The sequence below is a fragment of the Amaranthus tricolor genome, chromosome 5 (genome assembly GCF_026212465.1).
Source record: "Amaranthus tricolor cultivar Red isolate AtriRed21 chromosome 5, ASM2621246v1, whole genome shotgun sequence".
Taxonomy (NCBI): Eukaryota; Viridiplantae; Streptophyta; class Magnoliopsida; order Caryophyllales; family Amaranthaceae; genus Amaranthus; species Amaranthus tricolor.
Window position 1 is genome coordinate 19,184,898 of NC_080051.1, and position 22,055 is coordinate 19,206,952.

Genomic DNA, 22,055 nt, shown 5'->3' on the forward strand with positions numbered 1-22,055 from the left:
ATATCCTTGGATGAGCAAATGAGCTCTCTATTTATAGGAGAGATCACATTAAATAACATGGAGTACATTAAAACTATGAGTAAATGACAATGAAACAGCCCCAAGCACTTGAAGAGTCAAAAAACAGCATCCTAGGAGCATCAGAGACATTGCTCGACCAAAGCAGAAGCTCGCTCGGTCGAGCGGGCTACAGGAAGTTTCTGGTTACATTCTGTCTGCTCGCTCAACTCATCCTGAAGCTCGCTCGATCGAGCGGCACTTCTGAGAGCTTCTGACAGTTTTGCTCAACTTTGCATTGTAGAGCATCTTGAATTAAACCTTTACACTTCTTCATTAAGTCCCATAACTTTCATGAATGACTCATTAATTCATATTTTAATCATCATCATAAACCACAAACATTAAGACAAAACTTAATACACCCATTCATGACATTCCTAGGATTCCATCCCATAAGTCACCACATGAATGCATCCATTAAATGTGCACTCAAGTCACACCATTCATAACATTTTCCATTCACAGTTTAGATTTACAAATCAAGTCCCAAGATCAAGGAACGTTATCTTTAATGTTATCAAGATCAAATCACATCTCAATATTTGTTTTGAGGTTTAGCTTTAAGTTAAGTTTATCTCTTTATTTTCATCTTGATATGTTTAGATAGTGGGTTATGATACAAGATGTTTAGAACATGATTTATTTTCTATTTAATTTTTTAAAGGATAATTAGTGTAAGTTTTTCTTAACATGTATTAGATTCATAAGTGAAGTGGAATAATAAGAGGTGTGGAGTTTAAATTCTAAAAATTGGATAACCCTTGGCTGACATTAGCCGTTAGTAGTAAACTTCGTAAACAAATAATTATTTTTTGTCTATTTTAATTTTGCATTTATATTATGTTATACTCAAGCCCCGTACAAATTAAGTATTTAGAATTTCGACAAACAAATTTGATAAAAAAAAAAAAAGTCGTAAGAGTTTTAATCTCATATGTCCATTATCGATTCTTCATTAGTGAATCCAAACTCCTCTATTTGTAATCACATCCATACACTCATTTTATCTATTTATCATGTATACATATTTTTTATGTTCATTTGTTGGTTGTCTTGCTTCCAACTACGAACTCTTAAGTTTTAGATTTAACCTATAAGAGACGAAGAGGGTAATTAGCGCTCTAAAGTCCCAATCTTAAACTCCATCTCCAATCCCAACAAAAAATGTCCATGTACTTTTTATTGTCTTATTCACCAACAATGATTATTACTCTTAATGTTTTGTGGATTCCATAAGAACCAAAGTGAGCTCACTAGTTTGCAATTTGCAAACAAGTATGAATCTCAAACCCCAACTCCCTTCAAACGAACAATCCTCGTAAAGTTACTTTTATATTTTATCTTTCATATTATGATGATCATGGAAATCATGTTGTTCTAGACTGCTTATGTATTGTGTTTGTCGTGCTTCACGTCAAATTGTTTCGTATCAAGTTATGTCGTGAATAATACTATGTTTTGTTCTGTTGTTCTTGACCATCCAAAAACGAGGCTCATATGCAAACAACATCTACGTGCCATCATGTTGTGCATAAATTGTGTCGCGTGCCGGTAATTGACTGTATAAGTAAATGTTTGTACAATTTGGGAAAATCCATTTACGGTTTTCTTAAAATTACCAAGAGAATCAATATAAAGTCATTTCAACAAGAATTGTGTCGTGCCTTTTTATCACAGAATTTTGTGTGATACGGTCTCTTCGTGAGACACTCTTTATACAGGAGCGGCTAAATAACTTAACTAATACAATTATTAGCTTAGAACTCTTTGTTTTGAGGTCATTTCTTCGAGACGGTCTCTCACAAGAATATCTCCTTAATTGGTTGTCCATGGTCAGCTCAAATCCCACCTGTACTTGTATAGTTCTCGTCCCTTGTTGGGTCACGACATGAGCTGGGTTGTGCCTTGCTTGCCCATCCGATTCCCTTGCATATATACTCCCTCTGTACATTAATGAAATTCTCACAAAGGATGTTCATAAATTTAAGAAAAATATATTCTTTTAGATAGTGAATACATTATTTTATTAAGGGAAATTGCACATGGTAGCATCAAACTTTCATGAAACACTAGTGGTAGCACTTTTGTAAGATTTTTCCACATGGTAGCATCCAATTCATGCCTTATCTAATTGCCATAACATTTTTCATTAAATTTTTGTCAATTTCTGTTTAATTCACCATTTTGACGTTTCTACCTTTATTAGTATTGGTTATCGTCTTTATAATACATATGTACTTAACTAGGGCAAATTATAAAGGTGCATTTCAAGCACTAATACATATGTACTTAACTAGGGCAAATTATAAAGACAACAATTTGAATGAAAACAAAATTGTTACAACATTTGAGAGCATCGATGAATTAAACGGTGAATTAAACGTCAAAATGGTGAATTAAACATTTGAGACATAAAATGGTTTAGGGCAAATTATAAAGACAATAGCCAACACTTATTTAGAAACGTCAAAATGGTAAATTAAACGAAAATTAATAAGAATTTCACTAAAAATACTACGGCAGATAGATAAGACATAAACTAGATGCTATCATGTGGAAAAATTTTATAAAAGTTCTACCATTGGCGTTTCATAAAAGTTCAATGTTATCATATGGAATTTCCCTTTTATTAAATAATAAATTTGATGTAGAATAAGTGAGAGCCATAAACATAAATATATTAAAAGAATGTTAGTAGAAAAATATGAGGACCACAAGTTTACAACTAATAAAAAAATATTTTTATAAAGTTAGTATGAAACATGTGGTGACCATAAGATTTGTAAAAATGTGACAATAAAGTTAGTAAAAGATATGTCGGGACCATAAACATTCTTAAAATATTAAGATGAGAATGAACAAGGTTATTTATGTGCAAAGTTTATGATATAAATAGAAAAATTTCTTATAAAAACAACAATTTAAACACCCAAAAATAGCAGATGAAAACTTCTTGAAAGCAGGAAGAGAAATTCCAAGATGTGCTTAATTTACCATATTACGCTTCACAAAAGAAGATAATTTAGCAGATTACAAACTCCGGATTCCGGAACATTAATAATCTTCACTCAAAATTTCACTCTTTTTAAGTTTTAATCAACTAAATGTTGGCATGTTCTTGGTAACTGCAAAACATGAGACTGAAATTGCCCTTCATCTTCATCACCCTTTAGCTTATCGTAGGTATGTTTTTTCATTTGTCTTGTTTTAAATGTGCTTCCATGAATTAAATACTTCATCATAGTGTGAATTTCTTGATTAAGAATACATTTCCCACTCATAGTTGGTAGAGGTTCACTTTTCAAAAGTAATTTCTTCTAATAATGTTTGCCTAATTCTCATATAATATTTATTCTTTATCTAATTCAAGTTGTTTATATTCATCAATCTTCACTTGGGTTTTTCAATTGAATCCCAATTTCTTCCTCAAATCCCTCTAATTTGGTTTCTGCTGTATAATATTCTGGGTTGTCATTGTTTAAGTTGCATTCTAGGGTTTCAATTTAGGTGATAAAATGGTTAAGGCAATTGGGTTTGCTCCATTGAACTTTTGTATTAACTCATCTTATCTTTGGAGTCAATACCCAGTTGCTTATAAAAATTTTAGGATTGAATCATGTTCTAGGGTTTTTGTTAATCAAATAAGAGAAAAGAAATTGAAATTTATACTTCCAGTTAGAAGTAAAGCTAGGGAATTAGAGAGGGTTTTAACAACTGTGGATGAGGATGAAATGAGTGAAGGATTCTTTGAAGCAATAGAGGAGTTAGAGCGGATGACTCGAGAACCTTCTGATGTTCTTGAAGAAATGAACGACCGGTTATCAGCTCGCGAGTTACAGCTAGTGTTGGTGTATTTTTCACAGGAGGGGAGGGATTCTTGATGTGCATTAGAGGTGTTTGAGTGGTGGAAGAAGGAAAATCGCGTTGATATGGAAATCATGGAGCTAATGGTTTCAATCATGTGTGGATGGATTAAGAGTATGATTAAAGCTGAAAAGGAAGTTGTGGAAGTGATTGATCTTTTGATGGATATGGATTGTGTTGGTCTAAAACCCAATTTTAGCATGATGGAAAAGGCGATTTCCGTTTACTGGGATTTGGGGAAAAAAGATCAAGCTATCATTTTTGTTGATGAGATTTTGAGAAGGGAAATCATGTCCTTAGAGGATGGTATTGATGATGTGCACAGAGGTGGCCCTGCTGGTTACCTTGCTTGGAAAATGATGGTATGCTTCTCATTTTCTGATTCTGTTCATTTTTATTATCATTTGTCATGTAATGTTACCTATGTTACTTGGACTCAAATGCTAGTATGTGTCCGAGTGTCGGATATGTCTGAATATGCAATTTGATGCCTAAAATGAAGTGTCTGAGTGCGATACCAATGTCTGAGCATCAAGGATTGGGCACAGTCACATGAAGCAAAATGAAGAGTTGGAGTAAAATAACATATTACTAGCTAAGTATCATTTATGTTGATCATTCTTCATACATACCTTAGGACTATACTGACACATACTTATGTAGAATCTGCTATGAACTGATTAATTGAACAAAAACAGTAAAGTAGAACAAAATAATAAAAGGACAAAAGTGAAATTATACTATAAAATGGATAATCAAAGGATGATTACAGCCCTAATTATTAAGAAAAGATAAATCAAGCACTTCGGGAAGCTTGAGATCTCCTAAAATGAGTAAACCCGCCCACCAAATGTTTACAAATTTTTGTAATATTATGGCTCTCTAATTCCCCTTATTTATAATAAGCTACCTCTTAATCCTTACTTATTCCACAAGTCTTCCCTGCATGACAATTACCACAATTACCCCTATGTAAATCCAAATATCAGGTGATTGCGGAATCCTTTTCTAAAAGGAAAATTGTTTGGGAAATGGGCCTTAGATGTCATTTTTCTTTCTAAGGAGGGTTGTAGATCTGGTGCTAGTGTAAGGAATGAAGATATTGTAAGGGTGCTAACAGTGGGGAACACAGTGAGGGTGATAACTGTGAAGGGGATAACATTGAGGGGGAACATAGTGAGGGTGATAACTGTGAAGGGGATAAAAATGAGGTTGAAAACAGTGGGGATGAGTGTGAGAATGAGTCATATGTTACTAATGGGGAGGGTGATAACAGTGAGGATGAATCATTTGTTTTAAGTGAAGAGGAAAATGATGGTGAGGGTCATGGAGTTCTAAATGTTGTTAGAACTAATGAAGGAGAAGGTGAAGACCCCTTGTCAGAGTTTGTCAGAGTATGATGATAAGGTGAGAACTCAAACAATGACCAATTTTTTAAGCTCTTGAAGATCTTTAATTGGTATGTTGGTTTGAGCTTTGCTAGTGCAGATGCATTTAGAGATGTAATAATATAGCATGCCCATATTCAAGGGAAGAATGTTAAGATTCATGTGAGTGATAAGAATAAAAAGATGGGAAGAAATATTTTCATTCTCCAGGTTTTTAGGGTTAAAAATGGTGAAATGATCTTAAAGGAAGAAGAAGAAGAAGAACGAAGAAGTATATGCTGGAAGAAAAAGTGAGTGTAACGGCTAATAGGTATCTACAGTAGCCGGTAAATTTCGAGAGGAGTATTGTCAGCAAAAAATAAACAAAGGTGAAATTATTTAGAAATAATTGATAATAAGGATTATTCACAACAAATGGACTATAAGTTGGATTATTCAAGACAATTTTTCCTTTTTCTTTTTTAATAACTCACCAAACTACTTATATTTACTTTGTCATATGCCCTCTCTTGATCAATGTATATCACATGCAAGTGCTTTTTTTAACCTAGCTCGGTAGATCATCTTGGAATTCTATCGTATTGAATTAGTTTTTGGAGATACTTGTATATTTTTTCATGCGGTATTCAATTACTCACTCCCATAACTCCATAATGTGGCTTCCAAGCTTGATTATCATGTAGGTAATACAGTCTTGCTATTACCTTAATTTTTTAAAATAGGTATTATAGTGCTTATTCCTCAGACTTGCTATCGTAATTGCCCTCCATGTCTTGCTAAAGAGGTCAACTAACTAGTCCACTCTCGTTTATCCTAAACTTTTCTGTATCGTGATAAAATACTGCAAGGGCCCATTGCCATTTGCTTTCGTTTCATCAAACTTTAATTCACCTCTAGTTTATTTATTTATCTCATAAATCACTTTTCTCTTCCATGTCACACCCTTTGACATTTATTGAATAACTCATCAAAGTATTCCTTTTATTAATCATCTTGCATAAGAATATCTTGTTTATCTTGGACAAACTTCACTATACTAAGATTCTTTTTAAAAGCTTGTCTCTTTTTAGCTATCCTATATAGATATTTTTCTCCTTCTCTCAAATTCAACTTGTTGTGTACCCTTTTGTACACTTTTAAATTTGCTTCACGTACCACTTATTTATCTTGTTCGACTTTCTTGTATTTTGCATTGTTCTCGTCACTCATACATTAACCTAAAGCTACATAACAATTTTTGTTTATTGCAACTAGACCTGGGAAAACGGTCGGTCGGTCGGGTCATTTTCGGGTTGGGTCAGTTTCGGATCAGGTCAGTTTCAGGTCGGATCACTCTGGGTTTCGGGTAGGTTCGGATTGACCCAACGGGTTACCATAAAACATTAGAATATCCAATCGACTAATTCAACATAAAAAAAAATCATTAAAATGTCTAAAAAAAATCATTAGAGAAATTACATGTACGATTTTCAAAAAATAGTTGGTATGTCAGGTTCATTTAAGTGTAAGAAAAATAGGGGAATTAATACTTATTTTGAAAGACTTGTAAGATACGCGCTTTATAAAAGTTATTTTGTTTATTATAATTGTAACGTTAGATAAAAATGACGTTAAAATTATCTTCACAATTTTCATGTTGGAAAGATATACAACTAACTAAGTACTTATTTCGTCTTATAAGATACGCGTTTTATAATTTAGGGTAGCGACATTCGTTTTTTGAAAAGCTCATTCAAACGTGCGAAACGTTCGTATAAATTATATTGATTTGCTTACTGAAATGTAGAAGAATTAAAAACTCATTTGACTGATTTAACAAGATACATGTATTCAATTAAGATGATTATAACGTCCTGTTTTTAAAGAAAAATAATTACGATGGCTAAAAAGACGTAAAATACGTGTTTTTTGAGATCTAATGATGAGTTTTAGGGTTCAAGTGATATACTCAATATGTTGAGATACTTTGAAAACTAAAATTTTATTTGAAATGAATTCTAACATTGAAATTACTCTAAAAATTGATATTAAATCTGTCAAAACGGGTCGGTTTCCGGTCGGGTCATTTTCGGTCGGGTAATTATCGGGTCGGTCATGTTTCGGATTAAGTCGCTTTCGGGTCGGTCGGGTTCGGGTTTTGTCGGGTCGGGTTCCGGGTTCATTTTCGGGTCGGATCAAATTTTCCCAGGTCTAATTGCAACCTTTACTCTCGTTTCATCACGTTCTGTCAATTTTCACTACCATATCATCATTGGCTTCTCTTAGAATAACACAATTTGCATATTATATCTTTTTAAAAATCTCTTGGCCTCTTTAGTCTTCTCTAATCATGTATGCAAAGAGTGTCAATCTTATGTTTTTTTCCTACATTGACCTGTTTGCAATTTGAACTTTTAGGAGAAAGGAGAATACAGAGATGCCGTGAAGCTAGTGATTCGTTTGAGGGAAAGTGGGTTGAATCCTGAAACTTACAGCTATCTCGTTGCAATGACAGCTGTGGTCAAAGAGTTAAACAAAATCGCAAAAGCATTGCATAAGTTGAAGGGTTTTGCAAAATCAGGTTTTGTCGCCGAGTTGGACAAAGAAAACATTAGGCTTGTCGAGAAGTATCAGTCTGATCTCGTGGAAGACGGGATCCAACTATCTTGCTGGGTGATCGAAGAGGGAAACCCTTCCGTGCTTAGTTTAGTACGCAAGAAGCTCCTTGCTATGTACATATGTGTTGTTAACGGACTTGAAGCCGAAAGACAGTTGTGGGAGATGAAACTTTTAGGTAAAGACGTTGAGAGATACTTGTCCGACATAGTCTTAGCCATATGTGCCTCTCAAGGCCAAAAATTAGTGGTTTCTAGACTGCTTGTTACAATGGAATCTTCGAGCTCGTCATCTAAGAAGAAAACTTTATCATGGTTGCTCCGAGGCTATATCAAAGCCGGGAATTTTGAAGATGCTGCAGAAACAATAACCAAAATTCTTGATTCAGGATTGCATCCCGATCACTTGGACCGCATTGCTGTTGTTCAGGGACTTAGAAGAACGATCACGAAAACCTGGAAACATGGAGATTTACCTTGGACTGTGCAAGCGCCTCTCGGATGCCGACTTGATAGGACCTTGTCTAATATATATGTATATAAAGAAGTGAAGGCTTTGGATTACTTAGATGATTTAGTTATTGATAGAGGACTTACTCAGGACTCAAGAGTGTACTGCTGTATTTGTGAAATTTACTATAAAATGTATGTGTATATGTTGTATAGAAGTATATTTGTGTATATCATTGTTGAAAATATGTTGGTGCCTGTGAATTGATCATTTAATTTTTTTGAAGTTGGGTTTAGCCATGTTTATTGGTTGGCTAAATCGATTTTTTTTTTTTTTTTTTTTTTGTCGTTTTTAATTAAGCTTTGACATACTTATAAGTGAGACTATTATATTTCTTACACTTAAATAGCCCGCTCCCAACCCATTCCTAACCCGACCCGACTCTAACTGCTAATCCCAGTCCATTCCCTCGTCTGAACACCCAAAGCCCCAACTCCTTCTATGGCTTGAAACCCACAGGCCACAGCCCCATTCTAGAAGTGGTATGTACATAATTTAAAGTGTGTTTGGAAAACATAATTAAAAAAGAAATGCCTACAAAACTTTGTTGTAAAGAAGGGTAGAAAAGAGTGGTGAGTTGGCTTTTTAATGTCTTTTGAGATGTAACCAATTTTGATTCCCAAAAGAATGTTAAACACCCCAAGTCTTTAATACCTTGGACTTTGTGTAGATGAGATCTGAGATCGTGAATAATATGTAGATAATCCTCAGTGGCAGCAAAAGTGATATTGGAATTGTAACACGTGCGACAGTCTCGATACATAATTAATATTAATAATTATACTTAAAATAAATAATGCGGAAGCGTAAAACTCCGAATAGCTAAAAACCATTTAAACTAAAACCGTTCAAAACTAAAAATCTTACAACTGAGAAAATATAACATAAGGTTTGCTTAAAAACGATAAAAAAAAAAACATAAGTATGATATAGTCATCAAAGTCGTCAAGTAAATCAATGCAGCTAAGTCCTCGATAGAATAATTAAAGTTGCGGCCTGGATCGAAACTCGGGCTAAATTTTTCTGCAACATACTGTCATTCATAATACGGATGACAGCCGATTAAATCGGTCAGCGATAAAGCCGAGTACAATTTCCTTAATAAGCTTATGGTGCGATAGTTAAATCATGCTTACAAAATAATCATCAAGCACAGTATAGAAGGTTATTACTCATTATTGACCTTTATTAAGCCATTAAGTTACATTCTCAATACTTGCAGAAGTTCATTACTGCTACTAAATACTTGGTAACCTTAATGCTTATTCAATCAAATTCGATTAAACCTCATAGCTTTACCATCATAGCACATCGCAAGATCACAACAATAATACAACTGATATATGTAAGGGTCTGGTTAGGTGAGGACCGTAGTCCTAAACCCTAACTGTGGTGGGAGTCGTCACTCCTCTCAATACTGTTATGCTCGAGACTCCACAGGATGGGTTTTTCACGGACCCCCTGTCTGACACTGCATTTTACCTACTGGCTAACGCGGACGCCGAGATTTTACATGCCGGTCCATGGTTCGACGTTATCTATTAGGGTCATACAATCAATATCATGCAATATCAAACAAGACTCTAAACCGAAATAGTTTACATACTTATAAATCAAACTTCTACTAGTCAAAATTTTGACAATTCTACCCTTTTAATAGAAACAAATTACTAGTATCTAATAAATTAATATTAATTAAATAATAAACTTTTGGTAGCTATACTAAGATTCCTGAGGCTAAACTAAGTCATTATTATGTCATAAATAATCATAAAAGTCAAGGGTAATATTTCTATGTACTTAATAACGTATTTTATCAAATAACCAAATAAAATAGTAAAACGAATCTATCATAACTATGAAAAATAATCCGACAAGTTATTAAGGGTCTAAAATCTAAATGAAATGAGTTTTTAAGAAAAACAACGCTAAACATTTCAACAAATTAGTTTGACTACTTTATTGATAAACCAATTAATAATTCTTTATAATTACTTGAGTCCAAAATAAAATTTTTATCAAAACACCAAGATGATATGGAATCATTTTAAAGAGATAAGTTTATTTAACTAATAAAATTCATTATTATTATTTTAAATAATTAATACAATCATTTTAGCCATAAATCGATATATATATATATATATATATATATATATATATATATATATATATATATATATATATATATATATATATATATATATATATATATATATATATATATAATTAAAGTCCATAGGGTCCACGACAATTTGCCTTAGGGTCATCGTGAGATTCAACAAGTTATAGGAGTATGCCAAATAGTTACAAGTGAAGAAGAGCCCATTTAATATTTATTTCTTATTTAACTTTATTTTTTCTTCAAATTTATTAATAAACTGTTAACTTATTTTAAACTAAAGTAATGTATTTTCTTTTTTAAGTTTAATATTTGAAAGAACTTACAAAATCGGAATAAGGTTTAGAAATTAAAGGTGATTTGAATTAGATAACCAAAGGATTAGGAATTCGAATTAAAAAAAAATTGAGAATAATTAATCGGAAGATTAAGATTAAGAAATTTGAGCCTGTTACAAGAACCATTGTGTTTGATGAAAAAAGTTTAATCATATTTGGATTGAAGAAAGACTTATTGATAAAGTAAATGATTAAGCTTCAGCTTGGCAAACCATAGCCGAGAAGCTTGTTTAAGCGCATATAGAGACTTGTTTAGCTTGCAAACCATATTAAGTTTGTGAGATAATCTAATTGGGGGTTTCATGAAGACTTGTTTAGTTATCCATGAAGATTTTCATGAAGAAAGACATTATTTATATTCAATTCGAAAAGGGGTTATTTCTTGGAAGAAGAAATAGCTAATAAACAAATGGTGATTATCTTAATTGTTGAGAATTTCGCGGAAGTCAATCCCTTACTCTTTTGTGTAATCTTTAGTAACAAGATGAGCTTTATATCATTTTAAGCTCCTATCATCACGTAATTTCACTCTATAGATTCATTTTCTTTTTATGAATTTTTTTTTCAAGAAGAAGTGAGACAAAATCCCATGTATGATTATTATCCTCCTTATTTTCAGTTGAGAATATGTTAGAAGAACGATTTCTAACGAAGGAAAATTAAAAAAAGCAAGTTCATAGTGAAAGTAAGTGTATAGTGAATTTACTATTCATTACCTAACAAATAATAGGAACAAAATGTTTGATGTTTTTTGGATAGAAAATTTTAGAAGAAAGTGACAAATATGAAATCTTAAGGTAAATGATCATACCAGTCTTGTGATAGACAGTCTATTTGAGAGACCATTTCTAATTACGTCAGCCCATTATATATTTTTGAAAATAATATTAGTAAGTATTCAGAATAATGTAAGTAGACATTTAGGGTATTGAAAGTAGGTATTAAAGATACGGCAAGTAAGCATTAAGGATAATGTAAGCAGGCATTAAGAATATAGTAAATAGACATTAATTTTTAATGGGTTGGGTTTGAGATACGTCTAGCACAGACTAGCTGTAGTTATAAATCGTATCCTAGTGACGAAATGTTTGTGAAAGTGTTGCTTTCCTTCTATTTCGATAAGCCCGAGCAATGTCTAGGTCGAAAAGGCCCATGTTCTTTAAGTCTGCGGCCCATGATGAGTTCCATGCACAAGACAGAATTGGTCCGTGGGAAACAACATGATGCCTTGAATTGTATAGATTTGACGGTGATTATTCTTATATAAGCCGGTAAAGTAGAACATAATTTTATAAGCAAAGTATACTCCGCAGCCTTAGTCATTTTTTACACATTTTATTATTACAATTTGCAGATTTTTTTTGTTAAAGTTGCACAAACATCTCATTTAGAATTAAGCACTGCAAAATATTATCAATTGTCAAATGTGAATAATAAAGAAAAGGTCAAACTGACACCAAACTTTTATTATATATATATATACATATATATATATATATATATATATATATATATATATATATATATATATATATATATATATATATATAAAAGTTCAGCCTTTTGAGTTGAATTCTGTTTTTAATTACTACGTTAATTTAATTAATCTTTAGCTTAAGACGTCTAATTTTAATAATTTTTTCTTTGACTTGCAACTCTTAAAGGCAGCACCAAGTATTATCCTCCCTGTTTCTCATTTGTCATTAAGATGTTTTGATGTATTTATTATTTGCTTCATCCACACTATAGATAAACAATTCGTTACTAAAGTCTAGAATATAAACTACTAGAATGTAACAATTCGTCACCTGTGGCCCACTCGTGTAGACAGGGGACACCCTTGGGCTAAGGCCCACAAACCCACGAGTCAAGAGTATTGACTTGGTGAGGTTCATTGTTTTCCAAAACCATATGGTAGTAGGAGGATTAGCTCACCTAATTTATATGTAATTCTACAACCCACTATTTTATCAATGTGAGATCTTGTCTCTTATGTGAAGTATTTCTAACATAACTCACCAACAAGTCTATTTATAATGGGTAGTTTACCCACTAAGTCAACTAAGTTTTTCTTTTCATTCATATATGAATATTATTAAGAGGACAATATCGGTTCAAAATGTAATTTTTTAAACTTTTTTAATTTTATAATTTATAAGTATAGTGTAGGCAAAAGAAAGACAAGTGTTAAATAACCTCGCTTGAGAAAAGCAGTATTTATATAATTGAAATAAAACTCAAATATCTAATATGCAATCTTTAACTACAACTTGTAAGCTAGATGATCCAAGAGGGAGGATTTAGTGTCTTATTAAAACTAAAATCTACGACATTTTACTATTTTAACAATTAAAGTTTGACACATACATGTTGTAAAATGTAAACTTGACCTTTTTAAAAGTTATAAACTTTTCAACATCTAATTTCTATATTTAACTACTCCCACTTTAGGGATGAAGGCAAAGAAATTATCAAACATCTTTTCTAGACGAAGTTATGACTTATGCCAACGTTAATACACAAGTAAATATTTGTCCCACTAAATTTACCTCAGTTTCTATTTTAAATCATCCCAATCAATTTACATATTCTTTATTTTTAGATATACCTTCACCTCTTTTACTTTAATCCACTATATATCTATATTTACTTTCTTAATATCTGTGCTGAAAGGCGTAGGCAACCAAACAAGGACTAGAAGTGGTAACACATGTACAAACCAAAAGAAAACTCTAAACTGATTAATTAATTGTATCAAGAGTTACTATTGTTGTTTAAAAAGTAAAGTATTCTCTTTTCGCCTTCTAATATAGAACAAACACATAAATAACAAATAACCACTTTAACAATACTCTGAATAGCGATTTTTTTTTTAAACAATTACAAGTTACACTTCTCTCAAAAAGCATAGGCTGGCAATAGGCATCATTTACCCACCAAATATAGTAATGATAGTAAAAAGAACAAAAGAATCAAACAATATGCTTTTATTAGATAAAAGAACACATTTTCCCGCAACAGGCTACGAGATATGGCTAAATAGCCAACAACAAAAAACCTCTTTATCTCACTTATATACAAAATCTCACACCTTTGATCAAACCTCTAAAATTTACTCAACAGTAATTCCTGTTCTCAAAGATCTGTTTGAGACTAGGCTTTTATACTGTATAATCTCATCTACACTATGAATATGGCCTTGAAATAAAAGCCATAACCATGCACAAGATAACTTCACTCTAACCTTATATACTTATATTAGTTTCCATCCATGGACATGACTTCGAGCTCCGCCCACCAAAGAGGAGATATCTTCGGGATTGCCCCATCTGGCCCCATCCCTGTTATCTCTCTTAAACGGGCAGCGATGTTTTTCAAAGTCGGTCTTACTTGTGGATCAGGATGAGCACAATCTTTTACGATGTGAAAGATTCTTTGAAGCTCGTCAATTCCGTATGAACTCAATGTTGGATCTATCATATCTTGTGGTAAGAAATCGTTGTCCAGGCACTCATTGACCCAGTCAGCTATACAATTATCCTCTGTGTGCGGCATCCTGCCGGTAATTATCTCTAACAAAACAAGCCCGAAATTGTACACATTGCTCTCTATATCGGTTAGTGTTGCCTCCAATAGATGCTTGGAAGGCGATCTCATCTTTGATCGATCTTTAGAGCCAGTTCCTTGAGTCCAGAAACTGAAATCCGAAATTTTGGCTGCATAATCTTCAGCAAGATATATGGATGAAGACTGCAAGTCTCGGTGAGGTATGGATGGTTTCAGCTGGTGCATATGTTCAAGACAGTATGCCATACCCATGACTACACGTAAGCGCATTCTCCAGTCCAAGCGTTCAGCTTCTTTTACTGCAGATTTTAGTCGCTTGTGTTGAGAGAAAACAAATAGATGTGCATAAATGCAATGATTATTTAACAGATTTTCAAATGGTATACTCACTGTGAAGATGTTCGAAGAGAGTTCCGTTTGGTGCATATTCAAAAACCATCATTCTAGTAAACGGCTTATTCTCTTCACAATATCCGATAAGATTCACAAAATTCTTGTGGTTCACTTTCGACAAAGTTTCAATCTGTTGACAGCACAGATGTTAGATTTGTTGGAAATACTTCACGTGTGAGGAAGATCCCACGTCACTAAAATAGTGGGTTGTAGACTTTTATATAATGCTTGCTGTGTAATCCTCTTAATACAATATGGTTTTGGGAAAGGGTAAACCTCATCAAGTGTGTATGCAAGTCAAACGTTCATTATCCGTGGGTTTGTGGGCCCGAGCCTATAGGTGCCCCGTGGGAGTATCCGCACGAGTGGGCCCATGGGGTGATTGTGCGAAGAATTGTCACAACCTAACAAGGTTCACCGAAACGACTATAGACAGCAATAAGCTATTTGATTAGTGAACATTACAAGTACCTTTTTCCTAAATTGCGATTCCAGGTTTCTCGACCATTCCTTGGAAGACGTCACTGAACTTTCAACAACAGCTATCTCAATTCCACTAGAAAGAGTACCTTTGTAAACAGTTCCATCGTTTAACGAGCCAATTATGTTACTGAAATCTTCACAAGCTGATTCAAGTTCTGCTCTCTTAAGCTTTGGTACACCTGGAGTCCAATTATATCGAATAAAACATCACTGAAATATAAAGGCGAGCATTTGATTCATAAGTGATGACCAACTAAAGTTGTACCTGAGACAAATGCTCTTTGAAGTTGTCCACTTAGCCCGGTGGCCCAAGGTTTCACAGTACCCACCTTACTACATCTGAAGAAGATAAAAGCGACAACTGAAATAATAAAAGCAGACGCTCCACCAAATACGGCCCCAATAATAGCCTTATGATGGTTGCGGCTGGCGTTTCTAGTTAAAGGAGAAGGTGCTGATGGAATCCGAGCAGCCTGAGCTGCTGGAGACTCGGAAACGACAGGCGGTTTTGTTAAGGGAAAAGGGGAATCTGGAGTCACAGAAGGAGCAGGTGCATAAAATGATGATGAAGGAGATGGAGACGGAGACAGTAATGAGAAAGGAGAAGGCGATGGAGATGAACGGATGCGAAAATGAGATGGAGATGGCGCTGGTGCATGTGGCGGTGAACTAGCTTTTGCTCGATTCGATCCCTTTTTTCTGTTTCCTCCCCTACTTTGGAGGAATCTAAATGGATTTGGGAAACTCTGCAGCAAACTCCTACCAACGAACTTATCGGGCTGGCTAGCATACCTGATAGAGAAGCAATGTTGGTTATAAAGAGTAACAAAATGCCCCAAACCCTAAAGAAAAGAAAGCATGTCCTGTTATGCCCTTTTTTGTTAACACATGTAGGGAAAACACAGAAAGAAACATCGCAAAACAACACATTAAGAAACAACTATAAGCTTAAGCCGAGTTAACAAGGTCAGTTAGAAAGTAATCTAGGTAGATTAAGGACAAAGTCCGTTAAATTGATTCTCACCGAGGAAGAGATTTACTGTGACATCTTGCCTCAGCATCAACACCACGCAGTTCATTCTCATCCATTTGATGTTCAGATAGCATTTGAAGTTGCTTAAGCTCCGGAGACAAGCTATCAAGGTGCTCATTATTATCCAATAGACTGCAGCATATGCAAAAGAGAGGAAATAAACTGATCATATAAGGTTCCTAAAGAGAAATTTTTAAAAGGAAAAACAGTTAATCATCATATGAAATGTAAGAGGATCTACTCACAGAATCGACAGCGAGAAGTTATTCCCAAGGTTATAAGGGAGTGCTCCGCTAAAATTGTTGTAACCCAAGTCTAGCACTTCCAATGCTTTGAGGTCGGCTATGTCCCTTGGAATGAAGCCATTAAAGGAATTGTTTCGCAATATGCTGAATATAAAAATTAGAAAAAGAATAAGCAATTCACTAAATCTAACAAAACAATCACTAATCACTCGTTTGGTTGTCGGTAATAAATGGTGGTAATGGAAATTTAAGAACAGAAAACTTTGTTATGATCAAAGTTACCTTACCATGTCATGGAATGACATGATACAATTCTTAAAATTTAGATTACAAATCATTCTCACTATTACCATCCAGTACCAACAACTAAATGGGATGTAAGAAAATTAGCCAAGCCATATAAAAATCTAAATAATTAAACAAAGAGGCTAAAGTATTTACATTGATTTTAAATGAGATAGTTGCCCAAGTTCAGGTGCTAGAATCCCTCCAAGACACAAATCTTTCAAGTTCCTGTAAGTCCAAAATCACTTGGGAATAAGATTCATCAAAGTTAAGGAAGAAACTGAAAGTAAGTAGTAAAGTAAAATTTGCAAGGATTATTCATAAATACTTAAGACACACAAAAATACAATTAAGTTCTATAATATCACTCCACAAAAATACAAATATTTCTATAATATCACTCTACAAAAATACAAATAAATTCTATAATATCACTCCATAGAAGTACAAATAAATTCTATAATGTCACTCCACAAAAATACAAATAAATTCTATAATATCACTCCACAAAAAATTAAAATCACTAAAAATGATAGCAATATCTTAGGTAAAATTTTGAGAATCAACTATGAAAAAATTCCATTTGAAACCAGTATGAAAAACAGATTAATAGCACAAATTAGAAATCACTAAAGCATTTATGAAACTACAGACAATACCCATCAAAAAATTTGGAAAACAATCAATCAAAAATACAAGAGACCCAAACATGAATATTATTTAAGAATATATATTCAGCATCAAGAAAACAATTTCAGAACACTCAGAGAACATTACTGTTTGCCAGTATATTAAATTTAATTAAGAGCATAAAAAGGACTAAAATGAGGAACATACAGCACAACAACATTGCCATCAGAGCAATGAACTCCAAACCATAAACAATGATCTAAAATACCATCTTCAACATTCCAATTTGATAGGGCATTGAAGGGATCTTGTACCACCATTTCTTTGAACTTCAATAAAGCCATCCCTGTTAAAATTGTATCAGAATTATTATTCTTACCCATTAATTTTGCATAATTACCCAAAAACATTAAAGCTTTACATAATCAAATTAATTTATTTTACCTTCAGAATTTAGGGATGAACAAGGTAGAAGTAGGTGTATAACAAAAAACAGGAACAATTGAAAGGAGAGTAAAATGGACAATTTAATCTTCCTTCCATCTAATACCCACAACTTATTTCTCATCATCAATCACTTGAACATCAAAAACTCTGTTTAAATTTGAATTTGTTATAATCCCGATAAGCTACAGCAGTCCAAAAGATGTACCAAACTTCAGTCTTAAACCAGTAGAAATGTAGAGAACAGATCTTTGAGCTGTACACCAAATTACTTAAAAGTTGAAGCAGAGATTACACAGAAAAAATGAACATGCAGAAAGAGGATTTTAGGAGTAACATGGGGGTTAAGGAGAAGAGAGAGACTCAGAAGAAGAAACGCGTTCAACAATCTAACAAGAAAAGAGGGAAGCTATAATTTGACTAGTTATATTAGTCGTATTTGTATTTGTTAGTAATTTCATTTTATTTAGAAGGTGATGTCATGGAATGTTCATTTGGGTAATCAATTTGATTTCGAATTAGATATTTTAAATTGGCTTGAAAATATAAGTTATATGTTAAATTTTACATAATTTTAAATTTATTTTGAAGTCCGATCAAAGTTAGATTCAGTTATAAAATCGGATAAATATTATGTCGTCGAGCTTATTTTTGAATATAGTAAATAGAAATGATTCTTTAAGGAAAATACAAGTAGGAGTATATAAATTTTGAATTTTTTTTTGATGGTATAAATTTGATTTTGAGTTGGTGGGTCAAGTGGTAATTATGAAGAAAAAATAAATAAACCGTTTCACAGTTTTAAAAAGGGAAGAAACTTATAGGAAAGTTAACCCCACTGTTCTCGTTGCCTTATTTTGTACTCTATTGTGATTGGTGTAGAAGATCTTGTTGGTGACAAAAAAACTTGCTATGAAATTGACTTAATTGTAATGTTTAACAAATTAATAAAATTTAATTTTAGATTTTATCAATTTCATAATTATTTAAAAGTAGTTAAAGTTAAAAATTTAAAAATTAATTTTTATTTTCAAATTCTTTATTTATAATTTTATGATTAAAATCTATATTTTAAAATTATTACTTGTTTTCGGACATAACTTAATTATAATTAAGAACATATGAATGAAATGAGAAAGGAGAATGAGTTTATTGAAGGCATTGAGAGAGAGGATGAAGAATTAGTGTCAAAATGAGAAATAAGTATGGTTAATATATTTTGACTTACTAGATTGTCTCCTATAATCAAGGAAAGTATTGTGTCACTTCCTTATATAAATAAACCATTTGTATATTCATAGTTTTACGGTGATTTGTTTCCTTTGTTAGCTTATTGTTTATATCTATATATATATTCTGTATATTTTTCATCAATGAAAACAAGTTCTTCATATCCTCATACCCCCTCCATCTTAAAAATGAATGTCTCCAGCATGGATGATTATGGATTGAGTCAGAATTTGCGTTGGGTTCAATCAAATCTGAATCAAGACTCAAATATTTTTGGTGGAACTATATTCAAATTGAATTTTACGGTTTGAAATACTTGGATCCCGACCCAAATCCAGTATATCCCGCTCATAGAAAACTATGGATAAGGATTGGGGAGGAAAGGACGGCGGCAACTCATACCCATGGAGTAGAGCACGGCCAAAGATCTAGAGTCCTAAACGAATGCTAAAATAAACTTTAATTAGATTATTTATACTTAAACTTATTTACATTTTGAATGTTTCATTTAAAATGGGTATAGGTTGTATAAATGTATATAAGTCTAAATTATGTCCAAATAAATATAGGATTAGGTTTCGAACAAATTTTAAATTGATTTTACGTGTAATAGGTCAGGTTTAGATCAGGTCTGGCGGGTCTAAGATGGGTCTAGTAGTTTGACTCTCAAATGGGTGTAGAAAGAATGTTTAGATTGGGTTTGAGTATAGACCTTAGATCTAGTCCCATAATGCATTTATACTTTTAGTATTCAAACACAAATCAGTTGGGTCTCTAAAAATTAGACTCAAACCCTAAAATAAGGGGCAACTCCAATAGGATCTTCTCATGAACATCCCTATCACTATCCATTTGTAGGCAAAAAGCAAGCTGTTATTTAGCTATACTCTTATCTAATAGTGTCTCTCAGGGTTGCTAATCCTGATGATATGTTTTTGTCATGTGGTTAAAGATTCCCAAGGAAAATAAGTGAAAAGAACAATTAATTTTCTTGTAATGAGAATTAAACTCCTATCAAAAAAATAGAAGAGAAAGTCGGGGCTTAAGATTTAATTTGTGCTTGAGTTTGAACTTCTACCAATTAAGCTTAGCCTTTAAGTGTCTACGAAGCTTAGCATTTAGGTGGTGTCACACTTAATAAGAGGCTTTACTCAATGAGGAGACATATGGTGCTAGGTATGTGAGGGTAATGTGCGCAAGGAACACACACTTTGAATTTAAAATGTCACTTTAACGATCCTAAAACACCATATTCAGCAAGAAAGTTTGATGATTTGTGGCTTTTAAAACTTTAAAATTTATATTTTTTTTTAAAAAATTACTTAACGTTATTAATAGGTCACATTTTAACATTTCAAACGACTATTCAACCTTTTATTAAAATTCACTTTACTTTCTTCTTTTAACTCCCTCCTTTTTTTTATCCTAACTTAATCCTCGATTTTGTTTGTTTTTACATGAAATTGAGCATGAGATATACCCTCGCACGATATCATATATGCAAGTATAGAGTGTATTGAGAGTTTGTTGAATATAAATAATATTATAAGCCATTTCAATGGGAATCTCTGAATTGCAACTTAACAAATTAATAATATCTCAAGTTTAATCATTGTGTGGAAATCTTCATATTAAATTTTCTTAAAAGAGGACAAGTTCAAGTGATGAACTCAAATTCAATCACACAAATTTAACTTTAATCAAACAATTTCATATTTATTTTTCGAAAAGGTTCTTTATCAAAAAAAATTAAATTAAAATTTTGAAAAAAAAAATAAAATTTATTAGAGGAGCGCCTAACTAGTCTTAATAAAAATAATCGACAATGAAATACAAATCTTTGAAACAAAACAAATCTTTGTGTAATAAAAATCTTCAACCATGAAAAAGGAATAATGGGATTTAATCAATTTATAGTTGCCTATCTATTAGGAAAAGTCTTGGTTATTTTCCCACCTATGTTCCATTTTTTTTTTGTTTTACTCTCCATTCTAGGTCTAACGATATTTGCGTGAATGTGTTTAAAATATATCTAACCATTTAATATTTATAAAACCTTATAATTAAATTCGACTTTAAAATAAATTTAAATTTCTGTAAAAACTAACCATTCTACTTAAATTTATGAGCGTCAATTATATTGAAAAAAAATTTAGGGCGAACTATTCCTACCCTAGGAAGGTTTCACCATCATTTTGGCTAACTTATTTATTTATACTCACATGTGTTGTAAGTTGCAGGCTTTCAGATAGCTAAACTTTCTCTGAAGTTTTTTCTTGAGCGGAGAGACTCTTTGGTTATTGCAATCTCTTTTATGGGTATGAGTTGCCGTCTTTTTTCCCTCCCTAAACCCTAACCATAGTTTCTATGAGCTGGATATACTGTGTATGATGATGATGATTTTTTTATACTCACAATTTAGAGAAACAAGGCATAAAAATCTTACAAGCATATAGATACTTGTAAAAGTCACTATATATATGAAAGGCTTCTATGTTATAAATTTGAAAATATTTTTAACTTATAAGTTATAACATAGTAATCTTTTTGCATTGACAAATTTATTAGGAAATTCCTATGAGGAGTTTTATGATAATACATATCCTACTCAAATTAAGTTTTTGTCAAAATTAATTTCTATCCACAGCCATTTGGTATTAGTAGGTAGTAAGAAATTATAAATAAAAACACTTGTTTGATTGAGAATTTCCTTAACATGAGAATGTCATATCACATTTTGTAAAAATTTAAATTAAACTTATTTTCATTATCATAATTAATTTAATATCAAAAATCAAAGGCACAATTAGTTCATTACTTTCAAGCCTTAATTGATAGACATATTTTAAGGTTTGATTGGTTTAAAAT

General features: G+C 32.4%; 3 protein-coding genes across 3 annotated transcripts; 2 read left to right on the forward strand and 1 right to left on the reverse strand.

Annotated features, from left to right (window-relative positions):
- The first annotated feature begins 3,575 nt into the window (after positions 1–3,575).
- On the forward strand, positions 3,576–3,941 carry LOC130813347 (pentatricopeptide repeat-containing protein At2g30100, chloroplastic-like). Its single transcript, XM_057679170.1, has one exon. The coding sequence runs from the start codon at positions 3,576–3,578 to the stop codon at positions 3,939–3,941; it is 366 nt and encodes a 121-aa protein (XP_057535153.1).
- A 40-nt stretch (positions 3,942–3,981) lies between these two features.
- On the forward strand, positions 3,982–8,627 carry LOC130813346 (pentatricopeptide repeat-containing protein At2g30100, chloroplastic-like). The gene is made up of 2 exons (XM_057679169.1): positions 3,982–4,286; positions 7,710–8,627. Exons 1-2 carry the CDS (start codon positions 3,990–3,992, stop codon positions 8,622–8,624), a joined length of 1,212 nt encoding a protein of 403 aa, XP_057535152.1. The 5' UTR covers positions 3,982–3,989; the 3' UTR covers positions 8,625–8,627.
- Positions 8,628–13,849: 5,222 nt separating this feature from the next.
- LOC130813230 (inactive receptor-like serine/threonine-protein kinase At2g40270) lies at positions 13,850–18,373 on the reverse strand. The gene is made up of 9 exons (XM_057679013.1): positions 17,958–18,373; positions 17,721–17,859; positions 17,040–17,111; positions 16,599–16,742; positions 16,345–16,485; positions 15,586–16,112; positions 15,309–15,499; positions 14,835–14,967; positions 13,850–14,743 (listed from the first exon to the last, which is right to left on the reverse strand). Exons 1-9 carry the CDS (start codon positions 18,082–18,084, stop codon positions 14,136–14,138), a joined length of 2,082 nt encoding a protein of 693 aa, XP_057534996.1. The 5' UTR covers positions 18,085–18,373; the 3' UTR covers positions 13,850–14,135.
- Positions 18,374–22,055: the final 3,682 nt, after the last annotated feature.

Bases quoted from the DNA above. Each gene is read 5' to 3' on its own strand.
- LOC130813230 (XM_057679013.1), bottom strand. From the start codon at position 18,084: ATGATGAGAAATAAGTTGTGGGTATTAGATGGAAGGAAGATTAAATTG. The intron at 17,860-17,957 runs GTAAAATAAATT...CAATTTTAACAG, and splicing joins TTCATCCCTAAATTCTGAAG to GGATGGCTTTATTGAAGTTC. The intron at 16,486-16,598 runs GTGAGTAGATCC...CATATGCTGCAG, and splicing joins AACTTCTCGCTGTCGATTCT to TCTATTGGATAATAATGAGC.
- LOC130813347 (XM_057679170.1), top strand. From the start codon at position 3,576: ATGGTTAAGGCAATTGGGTTTGCTCCATTGAACTTTTGTATTAACTCA.
- LOC130813346 (XM_057679169.1), top strand. From the start codon at position 3,990: ATGGAAATCATGGAGCTAATGGTTTCAATCATGTGTGGATGGATTAAG. The intron at 4,287-7,709 runs GTATGCTTCTCA...TTGAACTTTTAG, and splicing joins ACCTTGCTTGGAAAATGATG to GAGAAAGGAGAATACAGAGA.